Source organism: Hemiscyllium ocellatum, chromosome 34 (assembly GCF_020745735.1).
Source record: "Hemiscyllium ocellatum isolate sHemOce1 chromosome 34, sHemOce1.pat.X.cur, whole genome shotgun sequence".
Lineage (NCBI taxonomy): Eukaryota > Metazoa > Chordata > Chondrichthyes > Orectolobiformes > Hemiscylliidae > Hemiscyllium > Hemiscyllium ocellatum.
Genome location: NC_083434.1, coordinates 36,809,078 through 36,836,590, shown reverse-complemented (window position 1 = coordinate 36,836,590; position 27,513 = coordinate 36,809,078). Strand labels below are relative to the sequence as shown.

The 27,513-nt window shown below is 45.3% G+C and overlaps 1 protein-coding gene across 2 annotated transcripts in view; it reads right to left on the bottom strand.

Moving 5' to 3' along the window:
• Positions 1-27,513, bottom strand: part of acad11 (acyl-CoA dehydrogenase family, member 11) — a 149,074-nt gene that overhangs the window by 35,714 nt on the left and 85,847 nt on the right. For both annotated transcript variants that reach the window (XM_060849801.1, XM_060849800.1), the window contains exons 14-15: positions 8,718-8,784; positions 6,564-6,649 (exon numbers count right to left, since the gene is read on the bottom strand). In XM_060849801.1, coding sequence (XP_060705784.1) covers positions 6,564-6,649; positions 8,718-8,784 — 153 coding nt within the window. The remainder of the gene's footprint in view (positions 1-6,563; positions 6,650-8,717; positions 8,785-27,513) is intronic.

Genomic DNA, 27,513 nt, shown 5'->3' with positions numbered 1-27,513 from the left:
TCACATCAGTCTTCAAACACATGAACAGAAACACAAGGGCTCAGATCTACAATGACTAGCTTAAACCCTGATCAGGCACACTTGAGACAACAGCTATTAAAGGGATAAAGAGCTTCATTTAAAACGCAATGAAAAATGCACTTAATATTTGCACTGGATCGCTTACAGTTCAGGTTTCCAGTTAAAATTAATTTACATAAATTATCAAATGGTGGTAAGAAAATTAAAAGGAAGAGACCATTTGGTCCCTTCAAGTCTGGCTGATCTTCGATCTTGACGCCATCTTCCCACACTATTCCCCATCCCTTGATATGTTTAGTATCAAAGAATTCCTTCATGAGCCAGTATATTCAAAGTTGATCATCGTTTATCTTCCCCACATTAATATCTGTTCCTTTATTCTAGTTTAGAGCAGTAACCAGCGTGCTAAAAATGGATTAATCAGCAGACATTTCCATTTCTATGAAGACATTATGAGTGTGGTGGACAATGGGGACCCAGTAGATGTGGTGTACCTAGATTTCCAAAAGGCTTTCGACAAGGTGCCGCACAAGAGGCTGCTGCATAAGATAAAGATGCATGACATTACGGGCAATGTATTAACATGGATAGAGGATTAGTTAACTAACAGGAAGCAAAGAGTGGGGATAAATGAGTGTTTTTCTGGTTGGTGATCAGTGACTAGTGGCATGCCTCGGGGATCAGTGTCGGGACCGCAATTGTTTACGAGTAACATAGATGATTTGGAGTTGGGGACCACGTGTAGTGTGTGAGGGTTTGCGGATGACACTGAGATGAGTGGTAAAGCAAAGTATGCAAAGGACCATGAAATTTTGCAGAGGAACACAGATAATTTAAGTGAGTGGGCAAAGGTCTGGCGGAAGGAGTAAAATGTTGATAATGTGAAGTCATCCATTTTGGTAGGAAGAACAGTAAAAAGGCTATTATTTGAATGGTAAAAGTTGCAGCATGCTGCTGTGCAGAGGGACCTGGGTGTCCTTGTGCATGAATCACAGAGGGTTGGTCTGCAGGTACAGCAGGTAATTAGGAAGGCAAATGGAATTTTGTCCTTCCATTGCTAAAGAGATTGGGTTTAAAAGCAGGGAGGTTATGTTGCAGCTGCGTAAGATGCTGGTGAAGCCACACCAGGAGTACTGTGCGCAGTTTTGGTCTCCTTACTTGAGAAAGGATGTACTGGCACTAGAGGGGGGGCAGAGGGGGTTCACTAGGCTGATTCTGAAGCTGAGGGGGGTTGGCTTATGAGGAGGGACTGAGTAGATTGGGATTATATTAATTGGAATTCAGAAGAATGAAGGGAGATATTATAGAAACATACAAAATTATGAAGGAATCGATAAGTTAGAAGCAGGGAGATTGTTTCCACTGGTGAGTGAAACTAGAACAAAGGGCATAGCCTCAAAATAAAGGGAGCATATTTCGGACTGAATTGAGAAGGAACTTCTTCCTCAAGAATTGTGAATCTGTGGAATCCTCTGCCCCGTGAAGTAGTTGAGGCTTTCTCACTGAATGTTCTTAAAGCTAAGATAGATAATTTTTGGAACAATAAAGCAAATAAGGATTATGGTGAGTGGGCGGGTAAGTGGAGCTGGGGATCAGCCATGGTCTTATTGAATCAGAACAGGCTCGAAGGACCAGACGGGCCTAGTCCTGCTCCTTGATCTTATGTTTTTATTTCAAGAATTCCAGTCTTCCACCTGACTAAAACCAGCTGCAGATGGATGTTTTTTGAAACAAAGACTATACTGAAACACTTCACATTTCACTGAGATATTCCACTCAGATTCTTCATCTTCTGAAATGAAAGGAACATTTAAAATGCAGCTATTAAAGCCCAGGAACTGAAGATGTATTTAGTGAGCCAACCTCTAGTGCATTCTGGGGAACAGAGTTCCACAGTCCCACCATCCAGCAAGAGAAGAAAGATCTCCTCTCCTGAATGAAAAACCTCTTACTTTTAAACTGTGTCCCCTTGTTCCGGACTCCCCCACAAGAGGAAGTGTCTTCTCAGGATCTGCCCTATACAGGACCCTCAGGACCTTCCTATGTTTCAGCAAGATCACTTCTCATTATTCTAAATCCCAGCAGAAGATAAATGATGCAGAAAGAGCACTAATTGGTAAAATTGACCTGAAGGCAGGGTAGATTTAATAATTGCCTAGACTGAAGGCTATGGCATAACAGGAATATCACTCCCTATGTAATCCAAGGACCCCATGGCTCTAGGTTCGAATCCCATCACATTAGCTGATGAAGTTTGAAGAATTAATAAATCTGAGCCAAAGGGTCTATGAGAAGTTTTGTCCCCATGTTAATGGAACAGCAGTAAGGGCATTATTGCAGACCACAACGTCAAGGTTAGGGGTAGAGAAAGCAATCAGCTTGGGTTTTCCATCCTCTCTTTTTATTCTGTGATGTTTGCTGCCACATGGGGCGAGTGCAGGAAGATGACCATCTTGAGAATGGCTGCAGACAGCAAGAGCTAGCTCCTGTTTGAACAATGCTGTTGGAGATTAATTTGGTTTCTCAACTGGGGAAAAGTTTGTTAAGAAAAGGCAGCATCTTCTGAAACATTCTTATCAAATCGACTGTGAAATTCGATTGTCCTCTTGAAGATCATCTGAAAAACTTCTCGATACTGTAATTCCTGAGCAACCAGTGTCTGCCAACACCCCAGAGATAACTGCACATGTCCCGTGATCTATGTGCGCCAGGTCAGCAGTCATCTGAACATTCCCCACCTGATCCTTTCTCCCTCCAGGAAGAATACTACTAAGTTTGAGAGAGCTCAGAAAATATTTACCAGGATGTTATCCAGTTATAAGGTTCGGCTAGAAAGCCTGGGACTTCTTTCACTCAGAGTGTAGGAAGGTGAGGGTTGATCTTATAGAGATTTATAAAAACACGAGGGGTATGGATAAGGTGAATAGTATAGATTTTCTTTTCCAGGGTAGGGGAGTTCAAAACTAGAGGGCATATTTTTAAGGTGAAAGAAGATTTAAAAGGAAGGTGAAGAGCAACATTTTCACACAGAGGGTGGTTAGTAAGTGGAAGTGATAGATGCAAGTACTTTACAACATTTAAAAGACATTTGGACAGGTACATGAATAGGAAGGTTTACAGGGAAATGGGCCAAAGTGAGATGAGCTTAGTTTGGGAAATTTGGTCAGCTTGGATGAGTTGGACATAAGGGTCAGTTTCCATGGTGTATGACTCTACGGCTGTATTATTCTATGCCTAACAATTATTGGCCAAGAGTTTTTTTTAGTCCAAAGTGAACCTCTGCAGAGGAAGACTTTTCTCCCCACTTTTCCTTTGTGAGTGTGTGTGTGTGTGTGTGTGTGTGTGTGTGTGTGTGTGTGTGTGTGTGTGTGTGTGTGTGTGTGTGTGTGTGTGTGTGTGTGTGTGAAAACATTTAATTAAAATTTTTAAAACGATGAATGTTAACCAGGTCTCAAATTTTCATCCAATAAGTTTGCTTCATAATAAATCAGTGATGTTGAGTTTTCTAAAGAACTGTGATCAATGATTTTTTAATTCTAGTCTAATACACAGAAAGTATACCATTGGCCGTACAGGGGACTGGATCAAACAGTTACCTTTATATTGTGGTCTATGGAGCAGTGGGACTAGAGAAAGTCAGTGCACTCCTCCTGGCATAATCTCAATACTGTCTAAAAAAATTCATAACCGTGTACATTGCTCTCAAATCTCCCCTCAATCAGCTTTTATTCTGAGGAAAACAATCCTGGTGTCTCCGACCTAACTCTGTGTTTTAATTCAGTGAATGAATGTGAAAGGACAGGCGAGTGAGCTCTCACTGTTGCTCCTCTCTACAGGTAAGGGGTGAGGCCAATGACAGGAAAACCTGGGTGGCACGGTGGCACAGTGGTTAGCACTGCTGCCTCACAGCGCCAGAGACCCGGGTTCAATTCCTGCCTCAGGCGACTGACTGTGTAGAGTTTGCACGTTCTCCTCGTGTCTGCGTGGGTTTCCTCCGGGTGCTCAGGTTTCCTCCCACAGTCCAAAGATGTCAGGTGAATTGGCCATGCTAAATTGCCCGTAGTGTTAGGTAAGAGGTAAATTTAGGGGTATGGGTGGGTTGCGCTTCGGCGGGTCGGTGTGGACTTGTTGGGCCGAAGGGCCTGTTTCCACACTGTAAGTAATCTAATCTAAAAAAAAACCTCTGGGATATAGCCAGACCTTCCAAGCAAGCTCTGGGAGAGAACTGTGCCCCATTGTTCATTACTGAACAGGCTCTGGCACAGAGACAACAGACTGCTCATCATCAGATAGCTGACACTAGCAATGTTGTCTCTCACTGGGAAGAATCAACGCACTAATTGTTGAGGTGAAGAAAACTGATTAACCTAGAGGTTCACCAGGATGGTGGCCCCCAACGGTAATTAAAATGGCAACAGAATTGAAACACTGATGGTATTAAAGATATGGGCAAACCAGTAAACTGCGGCAAGAAAAAGAATTGTTACGAAATCCCATCTCAGATAGGAAGCTGTGACCCATGCAAGCAAATGTCAGCCACATCCTGCCAACAGTCAAATAGACAATAGACAATAGGTGCAGGAGTAGGCCATTCTGCCCTTTGAGCCTGCATCACCATTCAATATGATCATGGCTGATTATCCTCAATCAGTATCCTGTTCCTGCCTTATCTCCATAACCCTTGATTCCACAATCTTTGAGAGCTCTATCCAACTCTTTCTTAAATGAATCCAGAGACTGGGCCTCCACTGCCCTCTGGGCCAGAGCATTCCACACAGCCACCACTCTCTGGGTGAAGATGTTTCTCCTCATCTCTGTTCTAAATGGTCTACCCCGTATTTTTAAGCTGTGTCCTCTGGTTCAGCACTCACCCATCAGCGGAAACATGTTTCCTGCCTCCAGAGTGTCCAATACTTTAATAATCTTATATGTCTCAATCATATCCCCTCTCAGTCTTTTAAACTCAAGGGTATACAAGCCCAGTCGCTCCAGTCTTTCAGTGTAAGGTAATCCCACCATTCCAGGAATTGACCTCGTGAACCTACGCTGCACTCCCTCAATAGCCAGAATGTCTTTCCTCAAATTTGGAGACCAGAACTGCACACAGTACTCCAGGTGTGGTCTCACCAGGGCCCTGTACAGCTGCAGAAGAACCTCTTTGCTTCTATACTCAATCCCTCTTGTTATGAAGGCCAGCATGCTATTAGCCTTCTTCACTATCTGCTGTACCTGCATGCTTACCTTCATTGACTGGTGTACAAGAACACCCAGATCTCTCTGTACTGCCCCTTTACCTAAATTGATTCCATTTAGGTAGTAATCTGCCTTCCTGTTCTTGCCACCAAAGTGGATAATCATACATTTATCCACATTAAACTGCATCTGCCATGCATCTGCCCACTCAGCTAACTTGTCCAGGTCACCCTGTAATCTCCTAACATCCTCATCACATTTCATCCTGCCACCCAGCTTAGTATCATCAGCAAATTTGCTAATGTTATTACTAATAACATCTTCTATATCATTAACATAGAATTGCACAAAAGTCCTATTCCCAGTCAAGAACATTATTCTCCAGAGGCAGAATATTAAGATGTGCTGGTCCAGAGACGTGCAGGTGAGGGTGGGATGGCCATGCTAAAATTGCCCCGTAATGTCCGGGGATGTGCAGGCTAGGTGGATAGGGGGAGGACTGGTTGTGACTGGAATGCTCTTCGGAGGGTCGGTGCAGACTCAATGGGCTGAATAGCATCTTTCCGCACAGTATGTCATTCTATGATTGAAATACACAGGCCAGCACAGTGGCTCAGTGGTCAGTACCAGGGACCCGGGCTTGATTCCAGCGTCTGGCGGCTGTCTGTGTGGAGTTTGCACATTCTCTCCGTGTCTGCGTGGGTTTCCTCCGGGTGCTCTGGTTTCCTCCCACGGTCCAAAGATGTGCAGGTTTGGTGGATTGGCCATAGTAAATCACCCTGTTGCATGCAAGCTAGTCGGGCTAACTCTAGTAGATGTGGGGTTATGGGGATAGGGTGGGATGCTCTTTAGAGGGTGGGTAGAGACTCAATGGACCAAATTATCTTTATCTTCATTGTTCAGATTCTATGACCATTGCTCCCCCTGACAATGGGCTTGACAACACCCCACCCTCTTGCCTGACCTGTTGGTACAATTACATGGGGCAGGCAAGCGGTGGCTGAGCCAGCTGCCATTTGGCACAATTGAAGCCCTTCAGGGGAGTGTTTATTAGCTGCAAGGTTGGCATCGTCCCACAAACTCCTTGGATGGTGGGGCAAGAAACCCCGTCACAGGGGGGAAAAACACCCTGCCCCAGGAGTCCAGAGGCTCCATTAGAAATCCTGAGCAGGGAATAAACCACAGAGTGACACACAGAATTGGGGAGGAGCAGCCTGATGTCTACTCAAGGAGAAAAGCCTCCGTGACTCTGTGAAAATGCTGCTTCTGACATCCCATCATGACATGGCAGACGCCGAGAATTCTGACAGGAACCACCGACGCTGCCAAACCAAATTAAAGCATCTCACCATCGTATCCAAATACTGTCAGGGGCCTGATGACCTTTACCCCTGGTGTATCCATGGGAACAAGAATCATGCTGTGTTGCTTGTGCCTAGGAAACAAATGCAGAATCTAATAAACATATACAAGGGAAAAAAAACACGGATTATATGCATTTACAACAAATAAAATGCATTTTTGAAATCCCATTTTCACATTCAGAGTGAGTAATTTTAGATTCTAATCACTTCCTCCTGGCCTGGTACACAACTTTTGCAAAGAAGCGTGTGTGTACATATTGTTGAACGCGGTATCACACTAATGTTAAACATAAACTATTAACTTTTTACTTGCATCAACTGATTTTAACACTCGAGACCTTTATGGGCTAAAACAGTTTTACAAGAGGAATAAAACACTGGCTTAAAATGGCAGTAGTCATCACCTGCCCACAGACTGAGGCTAGCCTTGTAAAACAAGTGTGAGATAAACAAGACTGTCCGGGCTGAAATTAATATTTTCAAAAGGCAGTAAAACATAGATTTGTATCGCCTGTTATTTATACCCTTTAAGCATAACTTCCACATGTTGGAGATGAAAGACATGCCTGCAATTATTCAGCTTGGAAGAACACTGAAACCAGACAATAGAATATACAATAAATTTATATTTCTCGAGAGAGTGAGGTTAGATGAGATTTACTAGAACCACTTAGCGATAGAAACTGACATAACTGCACAGAGGCAGGTATACCGTCACCAAATCACTCTTTATTTTATGTGCACAGTACACTGGCTGTAGCCAGCTCAGAGTCAGTCCCTGATCTGAGGAGGTCCCAAATCCCCTGTTCATAGTTTTCTTTTTTTTCTTGCAGGTGTGACACACAGTGAAAGACACTAGGTGCACAAATCTTTATTCAGTTTCCACCACCAGGAAGAAAAGGAAACACCCAAGTGGCCAGTGACAAGCAGTGCCCTTCACATCAAAGGGCACTAAATCAAAATAGAGTTGGAGGGGGAAATGATGCACTCCACTCCCTGCGGCGCCCACCTCTCCCTGAACAACTCCAGGGTGTTGGTGGACACCGCGTGCTCCTTCTCCAAGGACACCCGGGCCCTAACGTAACTGCGGAAGAGGGGCAGGCAGTCGGCCCTAACGACCCCCTCCACGGCCCGCTGCCTGGACCTGTTTATGGCCAGTTTGGCCAGACCCAGGAGCAGGCCCACGAGGAGGTCTTCAGACCTGCCCTCCCTCCTCCGCACCGGGTGCCCGAAGATCAGGAGCGTGGGACTGAAGTGCAACCAAAAGCAGAGGAGAAGGTTTTGAGAAAATCAAAAAGGCAGTGCAAGCACCCACACCCAATATACACATGGTCCACGGATTCCATCCCCTGTTTATACCTGTCAGCCAGAATTTTCCTGATTGGCCCAGACTAACATCCCCAATCAAGAATCTCATAGTCGAAGAGATCCACCTGGTTCCAATCACTACAGAAACCATGTGGAGAGACGGGGATAAGCTGGGGTTTCAAAGCACAGACGTTTAAGACAAGAGGTGTTCAAAATCTTGAACATTACGGGCAGGGCGAATAAGGAGAAACTGTTTCCAGCTTAATGCAGATCGATGGACAAAAGAATAACAGGAGGCCTGATGAAACATTAATTTAACCCAACACGTGGAATACATTGTCTGAAAGGGTAGGGGAAGTAGAATCAATTGTAAAGAGAATTGAATTCATCGTTGGAAGGAAACATTCACAAGGCTTTGGAGAAGGAGCAGAGGAATGGGTCAGATAGTACAGAATGACCAGGCAGCTAGCACAGGTTCAATGGGTTGGATGGACTCCTGTGTGTTATGTCAGCCAATGGTTCAGCCAATGTTTACAGCAAGCGTGTCTGTGAAAAACCAAAACAAAGGCAATGACGACAACATTAGGGTCCATTCTGTGACCTCCTGCGTATACCAGCTTTGTCTTTTGGGAGCTGGTTACAGGATTAGCTCATAGACCTGATCCCTTGGTGATGTGCACACTTCCTCCCCAACATCACCTGCCCACGCCCATCCTGGGCAGCATTCGGAAAGGGAGGAGCTTTGCAGCATTCCCCCATTCTTCCGGGAAAATAAACCCTTCTGAATCTTAACGCTTCATCAGACCGAAGGCCAATCTCTTTGTTCCTTACCTGGGAAGATGTTTATTTTCCGTTCTGCCCATGACAACAGCAATTTTACAGTTTGGATTCCCCGCTCCTATAACAGAAGAAAAAGGAGAATAAAGGTGACTAAAAATCTAGTGTGTATGTCACATGCATAATTACAACTCCAAAATCTATGAGAGGAACTTGCATACTAATTTCATTGCAACGGGGAGGGGGGGGTGAATGTGAATGGGCTTTGACAGGGGACACCTGAGGGGTTATGACCCCCCTGGCTATGGCAGTCAGAAACATGCAGATGCTGACTCAGTGGCTCGGGTAATCATTCAAGACTGAGATAGGGAGATATCACTTCAGTCAGGAGGATGTCAATCTTTGAAATTCTCTTGCCCAGAGGTCATTGAACAAATTCAAGACTGGGAAGGATACATTCATGATCTCTCTAGGAATTAAGGGACATTGTAGTACAAAATAATTAATACGTTAAAAGGCTAAGTGGTATCACCATCTATTAGGATGGAAAGGATTGCTCCTGGGATCAAATATCCAGTTTTCTTCCATTCCAGTTCAGTTTGCTACCAGGTCTAAGGTCAACAGTTAACAGTAATGTGTACTTTCTCTTAAGTCTAGTTTGAGGTCTTACAAAAGCCTCGCTTGTAACTCAGATATAATGTAACTAGCTGTTAAGTACTGAAAACAACAAATGCTGGAGATCACAGCAGATCAGGAAGCATCCATGGAGTCTAGACTCGAAATGTGAGCTTGCTCTCTCTCTATGGATGCTGCCTGACCCACTGTGATCTTCAGAGTTTTTTTGTTTTTAGTACAGATTCCAGCATCTGCAGTAATTTGCTCCGAGCTATTAAGTAATACATAATAAACTTAGCATGTTTTTATCATGATCAAACATCCCTTCTGCTAAAGACTTTGTGTAAGCATCCTTTTCTACTTCATACCCGGGTCTTAGGTTAGCATCAAGAAGGTTTGGTGGCAGTGAATTCACCCAGGCCATTGCAGAAGGTTCAGGTAGACATGACCACTATCAGAGAGCAGCAATGTGGTGCCAATGAGAAAATGGAGCTTAGGCAGAAGACATTGACTAGCCAAGCAGGGTTAAGGGGCTGAATGGACTATTCCAGCTTCTATTTCTTACGCTCTTAGTGTGAACTAATTGGGTGACGTTTCCAAGTTTACATATGATTACCAAAATGCACTCCTACTATACTTACATCTGTACTATTGCTACACAGATGCTAAGCAGAAATACTAATTGCAATGCATTTAATGAGATTGAACATTACAATCTCGGTGGCTAGAATACAGTTCAATTTCCATTATCATCAGTTACTTTGTAGAGCATTAGTTGGGTGCTCCTCATCTCTGAAACCCTGCGAACACTGTCCCCACACACCACTCCCCCAACACCCTCAAAATCCACACCTGACACCTCTCCTTGCCATGGATTTAATTGGAGTTGGAGCCTGAGAGGATTGGGGTCCCTGGCTATTGCCCACTTGCCCAATTAACTGCCTCACCTACTCTCCCCCTCCCTGTCACTAAATCCACCATTGGCGGTGGGGTGGGAGGTGTAAAGCATTAATGTCTGCCCAGCAATACATGTGCTGACATGTGCTCCCACAACCCTCCCAAACGTATAGCCCAGCCCGAAAATCTACCATAGCTTTGCCCAAATGTATTGGAACGTCAACCCATTGGTTTCATTCCTGACTCTGCAAAGGGATGGCCATACTTTAACAAGACAGGATTGTTAATCCAAGATGGAGGACGGGAAAAAAATTGAGGCTGTAAGAACAACTCCTTTTTTGAGGTATTTTGGATGTTGGAGGTGATTTCCTCGAACTCCAGGAGCAGTAATGACTGTTTTATAAGCTGTGCATTGTTTTGAAACTTTGGCTAGATGGGTATATGGGCTTAGTGGGATCAGAGCCAAGTGCTGGCAAATGAGACTAGATTTGGTTCAGATATCTTGCTAGCATGAATGCATTGGGTCGTGCTGTACAGCTCTATGTGTCTAGGTCCATATGTAGGAACACATTGGAGGTACTTTCCGAGTGCATGCTGGGACTGGAGAGCCACCCCCTCCCCCCACCTCTTTGCGCCACTTACAGTCAACTTTTGTCAGCTGTCAGTGAGTAAGACACCCCATCAACAACGACTTGCCATCAAGTAGTGATCTGTAAAACATCCCAAAGCGTTTCACAGGAGAATCATCTGATCAAGTTAGTCACATGGGTGAAATGTCATTGTGACCGGGGACCAAAAGGTTGGTCAAGGTGGCACGTTATAAGGAATGTCTTAAAGATGGGAGGAAAGAGAGAGAGAGGAGGGAGGAAAGAGAATGGAACAGAGAGGAGAATTCCATATCTAATGACCCAGATAGCTGAAGGAATGGGTGCACTTATTTTGGAGCGATGAAATTGGGCATGTGCAAGGGCCGGAAACGGAGGAGCATTGTAATTGGGGAAGCTTGCTTAAGTAGGGAGAGGTGCGGCCATCTACAATGGTGTGTATTCAGAAAATGACCTATAAACTGTCAAACCTTACTGAGGATTTGTTTGCAGAACCCTGAGGTTGGTTCATATCTCTTCCCACATGAAAGGGGACTTACAGTCAGAAAATCGCTCCTCTGCTGTTTATTTTCCTGCCAATTATAAAGGAACCCATTGTTCTCTCAATTCCAGATGACGTCTTATACCGTGACAATAAATTTCTGAATTTACCTATAATCCTGGGAAAATAATAACCTCCTTACATTACACGATACTGTTCCGACAGTGGCACTTGCTGTGGGTTGAGCAACAGCCCCAGGTTATACCCTCAGTTTAAATCATTCTCACCTCACTTGCATTTGAACTTAATCCTGAAGGATTGTGAGTTACGTCATGCAAGAACGAGATTACACCACTGCGTAGACCAGATTATCCATAAATAAACCCACCAGGAAACTTCAAGTAAACAGAAGCCATGAACAGTATCTTCTTTGTGTTTCTTTTAGACAACACGAAAATATTGCTGCAACATCTTAATTTCTTGTCTCCACCCAGCTCCAAAAACCAGTTTAACACCAGTTTGCAATTAAATCGCTAACATTGGAAAAGGCAAAGAACATGTTCAACCCAAGTAGAAGCGAGTTACTGTAGATACTGGGATCTGTACTGGAGAAATAATGCTGGAGATCACAGCAGGTCAGGCAGAATCCATGGAGAGAGAGCAAGCTAATGTTTCAAACCTAGATAACTCTTCATCGGAGCCGATGTGAAATGTGGAAGGGACAGCATTTATGCACCATTGGGGCGGGGTTGGGATCTTGGAGGGCTGCGGGAGAAAGGATGTTGATAGTTCAGATTAAGTGATTGGAATGTGAAAATGACAGAATAACAACGTGTCCAGCCACCAGACTGGAAAGAGCAGGGGAGGGGAGAGAGGACACGGTGACAGAGAACGTAACACGTTTAACTAAAAGAAAGAGAAGGAATGCGAGTGGGCTCAGAATCTGAAAGTATTGAACTCAACATTAAGTCCAGAACATTGTAAAATAGGAGAAAGTGAGGACTGCAGATGCTGGAGATCAGGGACGAAGAGTGTGGTGCTAGAAAAGCACAGCAGGTCAGGCAGCATCCGAGGAGCAGGAGAATCCTGATGAAGGGCTTATTCCCGAAACGTCATTTCTCCTGCTCCTCAGATGCTGCCTGACCTGTTGTGCTTTTCCAGCACTACACTCTCGACTCCTTATACTACACAGCCCTACAGTTTAAACATTCCCTATGACAAAAACTTCATTCTCATTGCTCTGCTCAGCAGCAGGCGTCAATGGCCGAGTGGAATTATTGCTGGCGTGTTAATCTGGGGACCTAGACAATATCCTGGGGACCCAGGCTTGAATCCTACATGGGCATTTGGTGGGATTTGAAGTTAAATTTTAAAAATGACCATGAATCGATTATCAGGAAAAGTCCATCTGCTTCACTAATGTCCTTTAGGGAAGGAAACTGCCATCCTTACCCGGTCTGACCTGCATGTGACTCCAGACTCATAGCAATACCCTTACAGCCCTCTGGGCAATTAGGGATGGGGGATAAATGCTGGCCTGGCCAGCGATGCCCTCATCTCTTGAATGAATAAAGGAAAGAAAACATTTGTCTTATCTTTGCTTTAAAGTTTGTCTCAGAGGACGTGCAAACTCTGAGGCACTGAGGTGGAGTCACAGTGGAAAAACTTATCCAATTTAAAAAGTTCGTCTGCTTAGGAATGATTCATGCACCAGGCACTGACCAGTGGAAACAAGGATAAGCCACTGTCTCCGTTGTAGCAAGGTCACACTGTGGTTGCCCTGCAGGATTTCTCTTTGAGATTAGCACGTACTGACTTCACTGTAAACCTCACACACAATAGGACTTGCTGTGCCTGGTGGTCACCATGCACTACAGGAAATGGTAGAGTTGTTAACTTTTAACATGTTGCATGTCAGAGCGAACCCAGACAAAGCCATTGCAAGAGGTTAAACGGAATCATCTCAAGGAGAATGTTTTACAGCTTCAGAAAGACAGGAACTCAAACAAACTGCAGATGCTGGAAACAAACACTGTGAACACTGGAGAAACTCAGCAGGTCTGGCATCATCTGTGGTGAGAGAGAGGAACAGTTAACGTTTCAAGATCAGTGACTGTTGTTCAGAATAAAATGTCTTTCAAGTGGATTTCAACCTATTTCCATTTTTGTAATATCACCCAATGTCAGTCCATCTCAGCTCATTTCCTGGTGAAACCCTTATTCGTGCCTCTAGACTTGACAATACCAACACTGTCCTGGTTGGACCCCATCATCCTACACTCTGGAAATGTGAGGTCATCCAACATTCTTGCCTTTGTCTTAACTCATAGCTGGTTTCATTCCCCTATGATCACTGTGCTCATTGATCTGCCCTGGGTTCCACTCAATCACTATCTTGATTTTAAAATACTCATTCTTGTTTCTGAATTCCTGTATGGTCCCACCACCACCACCGTCAACCTCAATCTCTAACATTTCCTCCAGCTTCAGTACGCTCTGAGATACCTGTGCTCATCTCATTCTGACATTTTGGGCATTCCCAATTAGAATCACTCCATCATGGTTGGCTGCGTCTATATTTCCAAGCTCTGGACCTCCCTTATTAAACCTCTCTACCTCTTTTCCTTTCTTCCTTAAAACTTACATCTTTGACCAAGTTTTCCAAAATCTCACCTAATATGTGGTTTTGTGTCATTTCTGACTGAATTACCTTCCTGTGAAGTATATTGAGATGCTCTACTACACTAAAGGTGCTATGTAAATGTAGAGTTATTGTTGTCACTTAAGCTTTCGGATCAACAGTATTGTTTCTGATCAGCATAAATATGTGTGAACACAATAAAGCAGGGAGTGGTTACAATGTTGGAACCACTGTCATAGAAAGTACCTCAATCAGTCCTAATCCCCGCTCCTCTCTCACAGACCTGTCAACGTTTCTGTTCAGCGATTTACCCAACTCCTTTTGTGAGAGTTTTTATTGAATCTGCTTTCACCACAGTTTCAAACGGTGCATTCCAGGATACCTTATCTCCTCACAGTGCCCCTAGTTCCTTTGTTTTAGCCAGTTGTCTTAAAATTGGTGTTCTGGCTTTCTGATCCACTTGCAAAAAGATCTCTCTGTTTACTTTGTTAAAGCCCTCTGTGGGTTTGAGAACCTCTCTCCACCTCCCTCTAACTTTCTCTCACCCACTGATGCACTTGAGGAGGAGCTACATAAACACATGAGGGGAATAAAAGGATAGACTGACAAGGTGAGGTGAAGGGCTGTTCACCTGCAGGATGAATGTTAACATGGACCTGTGGGGCTGAATGGCCTGTTCCTGGGCTAAATATATTGTCAGAGCTGAAAGGCAGCATGGGTAACAGGGAAAACAGTGTGACAAAAGGATGGGATGGACAATGGTTCTCAGAATTGGATGTCGACTGACCAATGGAGTTGGGCAGAACTGGCAAACAGAACAAAGGGACAATTCAGAGTGACAATAACTGGGGACATTTCCGTTCTCTGTCTTCATGGCTGTTTTAATGAGCGTGAATGATTTTACTTGCTTATTAAAGCCACAGATTGTTCCAATGTTGGCTGTCTCGTTAAATCAGTATAAATAAACGCCTTCTGGCAGACAGCTGCTTTCAGCCGCCCACTCCGGGCATCTGTGGGAGGAGAAAGCCACACACTACAGCACGAACCAGTCTGCCTGCGTTGGAGCGGAACACAGCACTCTCAGTGCCTACCTGCCTGCCAGAGCCTTCAGGGCAATCAGGTAATGGGTTAACTGGAAGTGTGGGCACTGGCATGGAGTCACCAGGAGGCACCAGCCCCTCACTCAGTCGAATGGGAGCTGCTTCTGAAAACGATAGGTTGGCGCTATTGGCTGGAAGGCATGATTTTAGTTCCAGACAAGGACATGGAAGAGGCTCCAAAATATAGGCCGAGTCTTCCCAGAGGTGACTATCACTGTCGGATTTCTGCTCCTCTCCCATTGTTTTGGAGGATGGAGCTGCCCATATCTAACGTGGACCTCTGAATCTCACCTTAAAAATACAGAACATATTGTTTTTACATTCACTCCTCAAGTGCAGAATTTTGGGGGCATTCTAAATCATACCCCTTTTTTTTTGTAGCTCTAATGGGCATATTCTGCTAAATTCATTTGCCAACACATTAAGAACCCCTGGGATGTTTTGAAACTTTTTGATTGCTATTATGGTCAGCAACACTGTCCAATAAAGACAGATTAAGCCTGTATTCAACAGTGTTTAGAAGGGTGAGAGAGGATCTCATGGAAATTCTAACATGTTGGACGGTCTTAATGCAGGGAGGATGTTTTCCCTGGTCAGAGAGACTAGAGCCAGGGATCATGGTCTCAGGATACAGAGTAGGCCATTTCAGACTGAGATGAGGTAGCACTCAGAGGTGGTTAACCTGTGAGAATTCACTACCACAGAGGGCTGTGGATGCTGAATCATTGTGTGTACTCAAGGAACAGATAGATATATTTTTATATATTTAAAGCATCAAGGGGTTTGGAGAGAAAGCAGGAACATGGCATTGAGATAGAGGATTACCCACGATCGTAGTGAAAGATGGAGCGGGCTTGAAGGGCCGAATGGCCAACTCCTGCTCTAAGTTTCTAGCACATTCCTCGTTTCCTTTTCCTTTTTTTAAAAAGAAAGTATCCGCAAGGAATTGTCATTTTTTGTTGTGTAAGCATGTGACAATGGGGAGTGATGGCCTAGTACTATTATCACTGGACTGTTAATCCAAAGGTTAAGATAATGTGCCGGAAATCCAGATTCAAATGCTGCCATGGTGGATGGTGGAACCTGAATTCAATAAAACATCTGGAATTAAGTGTCTAATGATGACAGTAAGTTGATCGCTGTGGGGGTGGGGACCCATCTGGTTCACTAATGTCCTTGAGGAAAGGAAACTACCATCCTTACCTGGTCTGGCCTACATGTGACTCCAGACCCACACAGCGATGTGGTTGAGTTTTAACTGCCCTCTGGGCAATTAGGGATAGGAAATAAATGCTGGCTTAGCCAGCAACACCTTCATCCTGTGAATTTAATGAGTAAATAAAAAAAGGGTCTGTGTGGTGGATTAAGGAGGTGTAAGTGTAATCCTAGATCACAGTTTACCTGTTGTCCGTTTTTCAATTTGCTTTAATGAGAATGGTTTATAACAATTGGCTCATTTTGATTTAATTAACAAAGTTTCAAGACCATTTCTTTTACTCCGCATCATCGTACAGAAGGGAAGCAATTGGCCATTGTGGGAACTGGATCAACACACTTATACTAATCATGGGACTGGTAGAATAAAGGTTCTGGATCAGTGGTGCTGGAAGAGCACAGCAGTTCAGGCAGCATCCAAGGAGCAGTGAAATCAACGATTCGGGCAAAAGCCCTTCATCAGCCCTTCATTGGGCTTTTGCCCGAAACGTCGATTTCACTGCTCCTTGGATGCTGCCTGAACTGCTGTGCTCTTCCAGCACCACTGATCCAGAATCTGGTTTCCAGCATCTGCAGTCATTGTTTTTACCTGATTGAATAAAGGGCTTAATCTTCAGCAATTTCCTCCTGCCACAATCACAACAATGCACAGGAGATTCGACATTTCGGGCATAAGCCCTTCTTCAGGAATTTTCTGAAGAAGGGCTTAGGCCCGAAACATCGAATCTCCTGTTCCTTGGATGCTGCCTGACCTGCTGCGCTTTTCCAGCAACACATTTTCAGCTCTGATCTCCAGCATCTGCAGTCCTCACTTTCTCCACAATCACAACAATGTCAAAGCTTACTACACCAGAGAAGGATCTAATATTTGAGCATGGATGGAAGGTTTTTGGCAAACAGAGAGCAGGGTTTTCCAGTTGGTAAGCTGTAACTATTCGTGTGTTGAAGGGATCAGTGCTGGGCCTCCTCTGTTTACAATTCCCCTCCATAATTAGGGTGAAAGAACTGAATATACAGTTGCTAAATTTACCAAGGACAGCAAGGAATGTAAGCAGGTATGCTGTCAAGAGGAGACAGAGAGTCTGCAAAAGGGTATGGGTGGGCTAATTTAGTTGTCGAAAGGTCAGCGGATGGAATATAATGTGGGAATATGTTGATGTCACCACTTTGGTACTAAAATTAACATAGCAGGATACTGTATAAATGGAGAGAGGTCGCAGAACTTAATGGGAATTGTCTCCACTTTGGGACAAAAATAGGATTGGACAGGTTTAGAGGGATATGGACCAAATCCAGGCAAGTGGGAGCAGTTCAGTTTAAGGAACCTGGCCAGCACAGCTTAGTTAGGCCTTAGGGCTTGTTTCCGTGCTGTATGACACTATGACTCCATGGCTATGGGGCAGGTCAGATTATGAAGTGACCTTCACAGTAACGAATTATCTCCAACACTGATATAAGTTTCTGAAGCAAAAAGCTCTGAGTTGGAGAATAGGGCTAGTGTAACTTTGGCAGTACAGACTTGATGGGTCGAAGGGCCTCTTCTGTACTGTATGATTCTATGATTCTGTTCCTTCCCAAAATCCTTTGAGCTAGAATCATGAATAGAAATTATAGCAAGACATGAAAATGAAAGAGTAAGCTATATTTTTTAAACAGTGCGGTCAGTATCTGTCTGGAAATCTCTCAGATGGGAGAATGGACTGAGCTTACAGACTCTGTGAAAAGGTCATCTGTGAAGTGGAATTCTTTCCCCACAAGTCCCCAGTTGCTTATAATGATGCGTATAACTCCAGACATCCTGGGGGGAAGTATTTAGGAGAGGAATGTTACTATTTTCAATCCTTGGAGGCTTGGTTTGTGAAGATATATCTCTCACAGAATATTAATGAAACTGACTGAGATTTAGCAGATGGGAGCTTGTGGCTGAGTGAGGGAAAATGCTGTGCTGTGTTTCTGCAGCTACAGGAATTTACCCCATGGAAAGAGGCCATTCAGTCCATCCTGACTGTATCTGCCATCCAATCTACTCCCAATCTCCAGCTCTTGTTTTGCGATTTTTTAGATGACCATGCCTTAATATATTTAACATACTGACCTTTATTTAAATGCAACAGAACTATTAGCCCTCATCACAACTGAGAGAAAGGAAGTCTGAAGGACAGTGAATTAAGGATCCAGGTGGGTGGGGGAGGGGAGCAAGGTAGGTGAGGGGGTATGGGACAAGGTGGGTGAGAGGTATAGGGAGCCAGGTGGGTGAGAGGTATAGGGAGCCAGGTAGGTGAAGGGATATAGGGCCGGGTGGGTGAGGGAAGATAGGGCCAGGTGGGTGAGAGATATAGGGAGGCAGGTGGGTGAGGGGATATAGAGCTAAGTGGGTGAGGGGACATAGGGCCAGGTGGGTGAAGGAACATAGGACCAGGTGGGTGAGAGATATAGGGAGCCAAGTGGGTGAGGGAATATAGGGCCAGGAGGTTGAGAGGTGTAGGAGCCAGGTGGGTGAGAGAACATAGGGACAGGTGGGTGAGGGGTACACGAGGGTGAGGGAACATAGGGCCAGGTGAGTGAGGGGTACAGGAGCCAGCAAAGTGAGGGAACATAGGGAGCCGGGAGGTGATGGGTATAGGGAGCCAGGTGGGTGAAGGGTATAGGGAGCCGGATGAATGGGGGTGTGGAGTAGGGAGCGCGGTGGGTGAGGGGGAGCCTCGTGGGTGAGGGGGGTGAGGGGGGAGTGAGGAGCCCGGTGGCTGAGGGGGGACCCGGTGGGTGAGGTGTGAGGGGTGAGCCCAGTGGGTGAGGGGGGAGCCCGGTGGGTGAGGTGAGAGTGAGCAGACCGGTGAGTGAAGAGGGAGTAAGGAGCCCGGTGGGTGAGGGGGGAGTGAGGAGCCCAGTGGGTGATGGGTGAGGGGGGAGACGGTGGGTGAGGGGTGAGAGAGGAGCCCAATGGGTGAGGGGGGGAAGTGAGGAGCCCAGTGGGTCGGGGGGAGTGAGGAGCCCGGTGGGTGAGGAGTGAGGAGGGAGCTCGGTGAGTGAGGGGTGAGTGAGGAGCCCAGTGGGTGAGGGGCAGAGTGAGGAGCTCGGAGAGTGAGGAGCCCGGTGGGTGAGAGAGGTAGCCCAGTGGGTATGGGGTGAGGGGGAGAGTGAGGAGCCCGGTGGGTGAGCGGGGAGCCCGGTGGGTGAGGGTGAAGTGAGGAGCCCGGTGGGTAAGGGGCGAATGAGAAGCCCAGTGGGTGAGGGGGGGAGTGAGGAGTTCGGTGGGTGAGGGGGGGAGTGAGGAGTTCGGTGAGTGAGGGTGGAGTGAGGAGCCCGGTCGGTGAGGGTGGAGTGAGGAGCCCGGTGGGTGAGGGGGTAGCCCAGTGGGTGAGGGGTGAGGGGGGAGTGAGGAGCCCAGTGGTTGACGGGGGTAACCCGGTGGGTGAGGGGTGAGGGGAGAGTGAGGAGCCCGGTGGATGAGGGGTGAGGGGAGAGTGAGGAGCCCGGTGGGTGAGGGGGGAGTGAGGAGCACTGTGGGGGAGGGGGGAGCCCAGTGGATGATAGGGGAGTGAGGAGCCTGGTGGGTGACAGGGGAGTGAGGAGTCTGGTGGGTGAGGGGGGAGCCTGGTGGGTGAGGGGGGTGATAGGGGAGTGATAGGGTGTGAGGAGTCTGGTGGGTGATAGGGGAGTGAGGAGTCTGGTGGGTGAGGGGGGAGTGAGGAGTCTGGTGGGTGAGGGGGGAGTGAGGAGCCCAGTGCGTGAGGGGGAAGCCCGGTGGCTGAGGGGACAGGGTTTTTAGATTAGATTGGTTAGGGAGCCAAGGGTGTGAACCCTTCAGGCTAATGGATCTTCTGCAGATGATCCACGTGATTACTTTCTCCAACCGAGTTAATGCCCATTCCTCCTATCAGGAATGACCCGATTAACTCTTTCAATCTCATTCCATCAGAAGAAACAGAAAAAGGTATGCACCAACATGAATTACAATGGGCATGACTCACCCTGTTTCTCTGCCTACCAGACAAAAACATACGATGGCAATGTTTGTAAATTGTATTCACGACCTTTATTTGGTGTTTATGCCAATGAGTTCTCACAAGGAAACATCGGTGACTGACAGCTAAACCTACCCCCATCTCACACTCCCCTGCAGAAGACAATGTTCTTGCAAGTTGCCACAGAGTATTGCAGCATCTTTGACACTGACAGAAGATGCTGTGACCACTCCTACAGCAATCAGACATCATCACAAAGCAAGATCTGACAGGACGTGAAAAGAGAATTCATCATACTTAGCAAACTTTTCAAAATAAGATGGCCTTCCCTCAAACTGAAGGTCAAGTTGAATTAATGACTGCATTAACTTTTCAATAAATATTTATATTTAATGTGGGATACAGTGGGTTCCTGTCCAATGCTGATGCTATAAATAATATTGTGACTCACAAGCTGTGTGTCTTTTCCACCAGGTTGTACACCAAGCTATTATCTGCAGTTATTGTCCTATGCCTAAGGATGAAATCATGTCTGAGGCGTCTTTAGTAAAATCGACCCACACCTAAGAATTTTGTTGCAAATCTCATTGACCTCCGTACATTGTCTGTTTATAGACTTTCCATCATCAGAAATTTAACGAGGTTTGCACGAGAGAAATTTGAGAATTATGGATCTCTGGCACACTCAGCCCCAAACCCTGAACATATTAAACATATTGAACACATTAGTGGACGGCACGGTGGCACAGTGGTTAGCACTGCTGTCTCACAGTGTCTGAGACCCGACTCAGGCGACTGACTGTGTGGAGTTTGCATGTTCTCCCCGTGTCTGCGTGGGTTTCCTCCGGGTGCGCCGGTTTCCTCCCACAGTCCAAAGATGTGCGGGTCAGGTGAATTGGCCAGGATAAATTGTCCGTAGTGTTAGGTAAGGGGTAAATGTAGGGGTATGGGTGGGTTGTGCTTCGGCGGGTCGGTGTGGACTTGTTGGGCCGAAGGGCCTGTTTCCACACTGTAAGTAATCTAATCTAAACAATCTGACTAGTTAGCAGGATGGCTGATTTTTGATACAGAATAACACCAACAGCACGTGTTTAATTCCTGCATCTGCTGAGGGTACCATGAAGGTTTCTCCTTCTCAAACTCCTACCCTCCCCTGAGGTGTGGTGACCCCCAGGTTAAACCACCACCAGCCCTCTCACTCTAACGAGAGGGCAGCCCTATGGTGTTGCTATGCTGACTTTACTTGGGCTCAGATTTGTCCCCAACAGAAGTTGTCAAGTCAGGGAGCAGTCACTACATTTATCTGACACCTCAGGCAGAATTTTGTTTTCAGCCAAGGTAAATTCCTGCTGCAGAGACTGGAGATGGGAGAAGAAGTTTCCATTCCAGCAGGAACCTATGGTGACATTTTCCTGGCACCAGTCAGTGAACAGAAGCCATTTTTACTGAAAATGTGTTGCTGGAAAAGCGCAGCAGGTCAGGCAGCATCCAAGGAACAGGAAATTCGACGTTTCGGGCATAAGCCCTTCATCAGGAAGCCATTTTTAGCCAGAGGGCTTGGTGCTCAGCAGCGCCACCCCTGGTTGTGGCCACCCTGTGAAGCTGCATCAGAAAGGAGAGAAGACCTCAATGTCAAGACACCCTTGAACATCGGGCTGGGTTTTGGGAAGGGGCAGGTGGGGAAGCTGGTTAAGGCTATATTCTGAAATTGGTGCCTTAGTTGGGTTGATTGGGAGGACAGGAGTCATTTTCATTGGTGTCAGGGCTCCTTGCGTGAATCATGGAGCAGCTATTAAGGGAACCAATCGGGAGGTTGCCTGAGGTTTACCTGGTGACCTGTGCCCATGGCAAAATGTCTTCAGCAGGTGACCCTTAAAGAAACAAGAACAGAAGGCACTGACTTAATGTGATGTACAAGCCAAGCAAGGTTGGCATAAGATAAACCTTTCTCATGGAGTGAATAGTTAGGGTACGCAATACACTGCCTGGAAATGTGATGGAGGCACAAGAGGGCATTGGTTGGATAGTAATGATCTGCTGGGAGACAGAAAAAGGCGCGAGATCGACACAAGATCATAGAGTTGAACTCGATAAATACATCTGTGATTCTGTAATTGGGCCACTCATTGCCTCTGTGAATAGCATGATGTTGGGCATCACTTTCAACTCCTTCCCCCACCATGGAGCCTGTCCTCCTGACACCAACATGTCTCCAAAGGACTGAGGAAAGTCAAGGCCTCAGCTTTACCCATAAAGAAATAAACACATGAGAGAGAGCCAGTCAACTGCAGTGTGCCTCGAGTGACTGAAACATGATTGGCTTTTATAAAGCACTCCCAGTCGAGACAGTTTTCCTCAAACACTGAGGAATTTCGAAGAGACCATCCCCTACAGCCAACATTGTTGTGGCTTGACCTAAATCATAACAGGATTCAAATAAAAAATGTGAATGATTTTCCTCAGTAGCAAAGGATATCTTTCCCTTGTGTCTACAATGTCACACTGACCATATCCTGACCCGAGATGCTGCCCCTTCCCCCACTTCCATGGGGTCAATTGCACAGATACCTCAGAAACTCAAACTGTTTCCACACCAAACAATTAATAAGATTGAGTTAAATTCCTTTGCCGCTGAGATTTATACAGGGGGCTCAAATCTGTGTTCTATATCATATCTGCTAGTCACGTCTTGCATCAGATTTTACATGTTCTTCCCACTCCAACAGAGTCGATGTGCTATCCTACCCGTCAACTCCCAGGTCCTTAATTTTCAAAACCTCACTGAAATCAGTTGAGGGATACCAAAATTTGCAACTAATGCTTGTTAAATGTTTACCAGCCCGATTCTAAATGAAGGGAGTGAGTGAAATATAATCCTTTGCACTTTTGTTAGTTACACCCACTACTGTTAGACAAAGCCCCATGTGGTGTTGATGCAGAGCTGGGCTCTTGTTTCGAGACCTGGTGCCAAGGTTTTTGGAGCTATATAAGATTTCCACACTGTTAACTTCCACGAAATCCCTGAGTGTTCCTTCCCAGAATCTAAGATAATAGATCACTTCCTGAAATCATAAAAGGATGTAGTTACGTTGGCTACAACCACTATTTACATTGGAGGAGAGCACCAATCCATTCCAGGGCTCCCCCAAGGACGGGTTTGTCCTTACATTGGATCACATGCTAAGCGTAGTTCAGAAGCATCAGTAGCTGAACCCTCTGTTCTCACTGAAGGGTTACACTGAATTTACAAGCCTTGAAATTGGGTCGCAATGGGAAGAAATTTGGAAAGCGATGACCTATGTGCTCACTCCCCACATTTACGTTGTTCAAACCCGTTGCAATACACTGTAGACAGTGCTGCAACCCTTTAAGCTGCAAATGCATGTCTCAGCTAATCGACTAGATTTTGCCTCTGCCACATTATTGCTGACGTCTGCAAAATTCAGGTTAGTTCCACAATAGTCACATGGCCTACTCCACAGAGACTCTTACAGTTTTAATTTAGTTATACCATATATAACTAGAACAAATCACAATGCTCAGTACAGGAGGCCATTCAATCTATCGGGCTTGCACTGTTCATTAAATGAGCATCATCCCCTGGTGACAATTTCCTGCTGTTTCCCCATACCCTTACACATTATTTTTATTCAAATGATCATCCAAAATTTTCTAGAAAGCTTTAACAGGAAAGATGTTGGCAAACCTGAAAGGATTCAGAAAAGATTTACAGGGATGTTGCCAGGGCTGGAGGGTTTGAGCTATAGGGAGTGGCTGAATAGGCTGGGGCTGTTTTCCCTGGAGCATCAGAGGCTGAGGGGTGAGCTTATAGAGGTTTATAAAATCATGAGGGGCATGGATAGGGTAAATAGACAAGGTCTTTTCCCTGGGGGTGGAGGAGTCCAAACTAGAGGGCATAGGTTTAGGATGAGAGGGGAAAGATACAAAAGGGACCTAAGGGGCAACCTCTTCAGACAGAGGGTGGTACGTGTATGGAATGAGCTGCCAGAGGAAGTGGTGGAGGCTGGTACAATTACAACATTTAAAAGGCATCTGTTGGGTATCTGAATAGAAAGGGTTTAGAGGGATATGAGTCAAACACAGGCAAGTGGGAGTAATTCAGTTTAGGAAACCTGGTAGGCATGGATAAGTTGGACCATAGGGTCTGTTTCCGTGCTGTATAACTCTGACTTTATCACACTCACAGGATTGGAGGAGCACAGGTATCCTGTACAGTTATGGGAGGCGAGGGGAGGAGATGTTAAGGTAGGGAGAAGCAAGGCCAGGAAGCAATTTGAAAATAAGTTTGAGAATTTTAAAAGCAAAACACTTGCCCGGGAGCCAGCATATGAGAATAGGGAGACAGTACCCTAATGGTAATGTGTGTGGACTAGTAAACCTGAACACCAGCATAATGTTCTATGAACATGGTTGAAATCTCATCATAGTAGATTGTGAAACAGGAATTCAATATAAATCTGGAAAGGAAAAGCCAATGTAATGGCTATTGATTATCATTAGAAAGCCATCTGGTTCACATCTTGCCCTTGAGAGAAGGAAATCTGCCATCCTTATTCAGTCTGGCCTACGTAGAACTCCAGATCCAAAGCAATGTTGTTGACTTTTAACTTCTCTGTAGGCAATTAGGAGTGGGTTATAAATGCTGGCCGAGTCAGGGACACCCAAATCCCATGAATGAATGCAAAAAAGGACACAGGGCTGATAACTGAGAGTTTAAACACACGCGCAAGCAGCAGAGATTTGGATCGCTTTCATTATTAACCAGAGTTAAAAATCACACACCACCAGGTTATAATCCAACAGGTTTATTTGGAAGCACTAGCTTTCGGAGCGCTGCTCCTTCATCAGGTAGTTGTTGAAGCTAGTGCTTCCAAATAAACCTGTTGGACTGTAACCTGGGATTGTATGATTTTTAACTTTATCCACCCGAGTCCAACACCAGCTCCTCCAAATCATTAATAACCAGAAGTTATTTGCCTTTTTGAGTTTTATGCATCAAGACAACAGAGCTCCTCATAAAGTGGCACAGTGTCATTTTATTTTAGTTTCGCTGTAGTCTCACTGGACTGGAGGGCATTTGGAAATAGTGTTTTCTTGGAGTCGCTTTGGCCTCCTTCAAGTATTCCAGTCCTTGCTTTCCTAATCACCAATGTGAGATCTGACAACCAGTCTCTATCAGTGGTTGTCTGTCCCCTGGGAAGCCTGTGGACTGGAGTCAGATGGCAGACTAGCTGCTGTAATCTACTCTGCTTGTCCACTCAGACACTGACACCTTTGAGTGATGGGACGAATGTGCCAGCACGTACAAAACAAAAGTGCGTTTACTCCCAGTTGCCAAACTACTGTTAAGCATAATGTAATAATGCAATCACTGACTGTAGAAATAAAACTAACAACATAATAGCGGCATTCTCGGGAATGGAATGGCCGAGTGGCATTATTAACCCAGAGACCCAGGTAATGTTCTGGGGACCCTGGTTTTAATTCCCACCACAGCAGATGGTGGAATTGGCTTCCAAAGTTTTAAGAAAGTGGAATTAATACCCTAATAAGGAGTATCATTGATTTAGGGTGTAGGTTTGCTCACTGAGCTGTAGGTTTAATATCTAGACGTTTCAGTACCTGGCTAGGTAACATCATCAGTGGTGACCTCCAAGTGAAGCGAAGCTGTTGTCTCCTGCTTTCTATTTATATGTTGGTCCTGGATGGGGTTCCTGCAGTTTGTGGTGATGTCATTTCCTGTTCATTTTCTGAGGGGTTGATAGATGGTATCTAGATCAATGTGTTTGTTTATGGCGTTGGGGTTGAAGTGCCTCTAGGAATTCTCTGGCATGTCTTTGCTTTGTTGTCCCAATCAAATTGGTGTTTTTTTTCATCTGTGTGTAGGGCTTCGAGGGAGAGAGTGACCCTCTCTTCCTCGTAGCCCTACACATGGATGAAAAAGAAAATACCAATTCGACTGGGACAACACATCTATCCTGGGACAGGCTAAGCAAAGACATATCAGAGAATTCCTAGCCAGGTAATGAAACGTCTGGATATCAAACCTACAGCTCAGTGAGCAAACCTACACCCTAAACCTCAACCTGAGCTACAAACCTTCACAAACCTTGCAGTATCATTGATTGTCATAAAATTTATCTGGTTCACTGATGCCCTTTAGGGAAGGAAACTGCCATCTTTACCTGGTCTGAGACAAAAAACACTGCAGGTGCTGAATCCAAGGTAGACAGACAGGAGGCTGGAAGAACACAGCAAGCCAGGGAGCATCAGAAGGTGGTGAAGTCAATGTTTCGGGTGTTGAAGAAGGGTTACACCCAAAACGTCGACTTCTGCATCTCCTGATGCTGCCTGGCTTGCTGTGTTCTTCCAGCCTCCTGCCCATCCTTACCGAGCCTAACTTCCACGTGACTCCAGGCCCACAGCAATGTGGTCGACTCTTAATTGCCCTCTGAGCAACTGGGGAAGTGTAATAAAGGCTGGCTTAGCCATGTAAACTATTTTAAGAACACAAATAAAACAGAATAGCCCTATAAGCAAAAAGGGTCCTCTTTAAAATAAAGTCCTGCAATTGTATCTGGCCTTTTATGCCACTATCTCAAAGCACTTTACAGCTAAGCAGATACATTTTCAAGGATGATTGCTCCAGTAACATTAGCAATGTAGCAGCCACAAGTCCCTACCAGTGGAAATGTGGCCATGGCCAGATAACTGGGTTTCATTTTGTGATTTATTTTGAGGGGTAAATATTTGTCAGGACACTGGACAGAATGCCCCTGGACTTCTTTGTGTCCTGGGATCTTTTACACAGACTCGAGAGGGCATGTACAGTCTTGGTCACTGTCAAAACATAGAAACCGCTGAGGTAGGCCATTCGGCCCTTCGAGCCTGCTCCACCATTCACAGTTGATCATCTAGAAACTCCCATCCAGAAGGCAGACAACAAAAGGGAAGATTCATTGACAAGTTGTTTTTAATTATTACTTTTGAATACGGTGATATATTGAAAAATATCACTCGTGGTAAAGATTAATATAACTTGGTTCTGTTTTTGATTTACTGTTTGCTACTTTGGAAAATATTTGGCAAACACTTTTTTTTCCATGAATTTAATACATTACTCATTTAAAATATAGCTGCTAATCCAATTTTAATATCTCCCGTTGCACTAATATATGTTTCCAGCTTATCTTTCGGAACCTCTTGCTTTGAAGATGCATTTTATTTATTACACTTTTCTGAATCAGAGCCAAACTTTCACAGCTCCCTCTACCCGTGCAGTCACGGTAGCTCGCAGGTTAAAAAGCAGC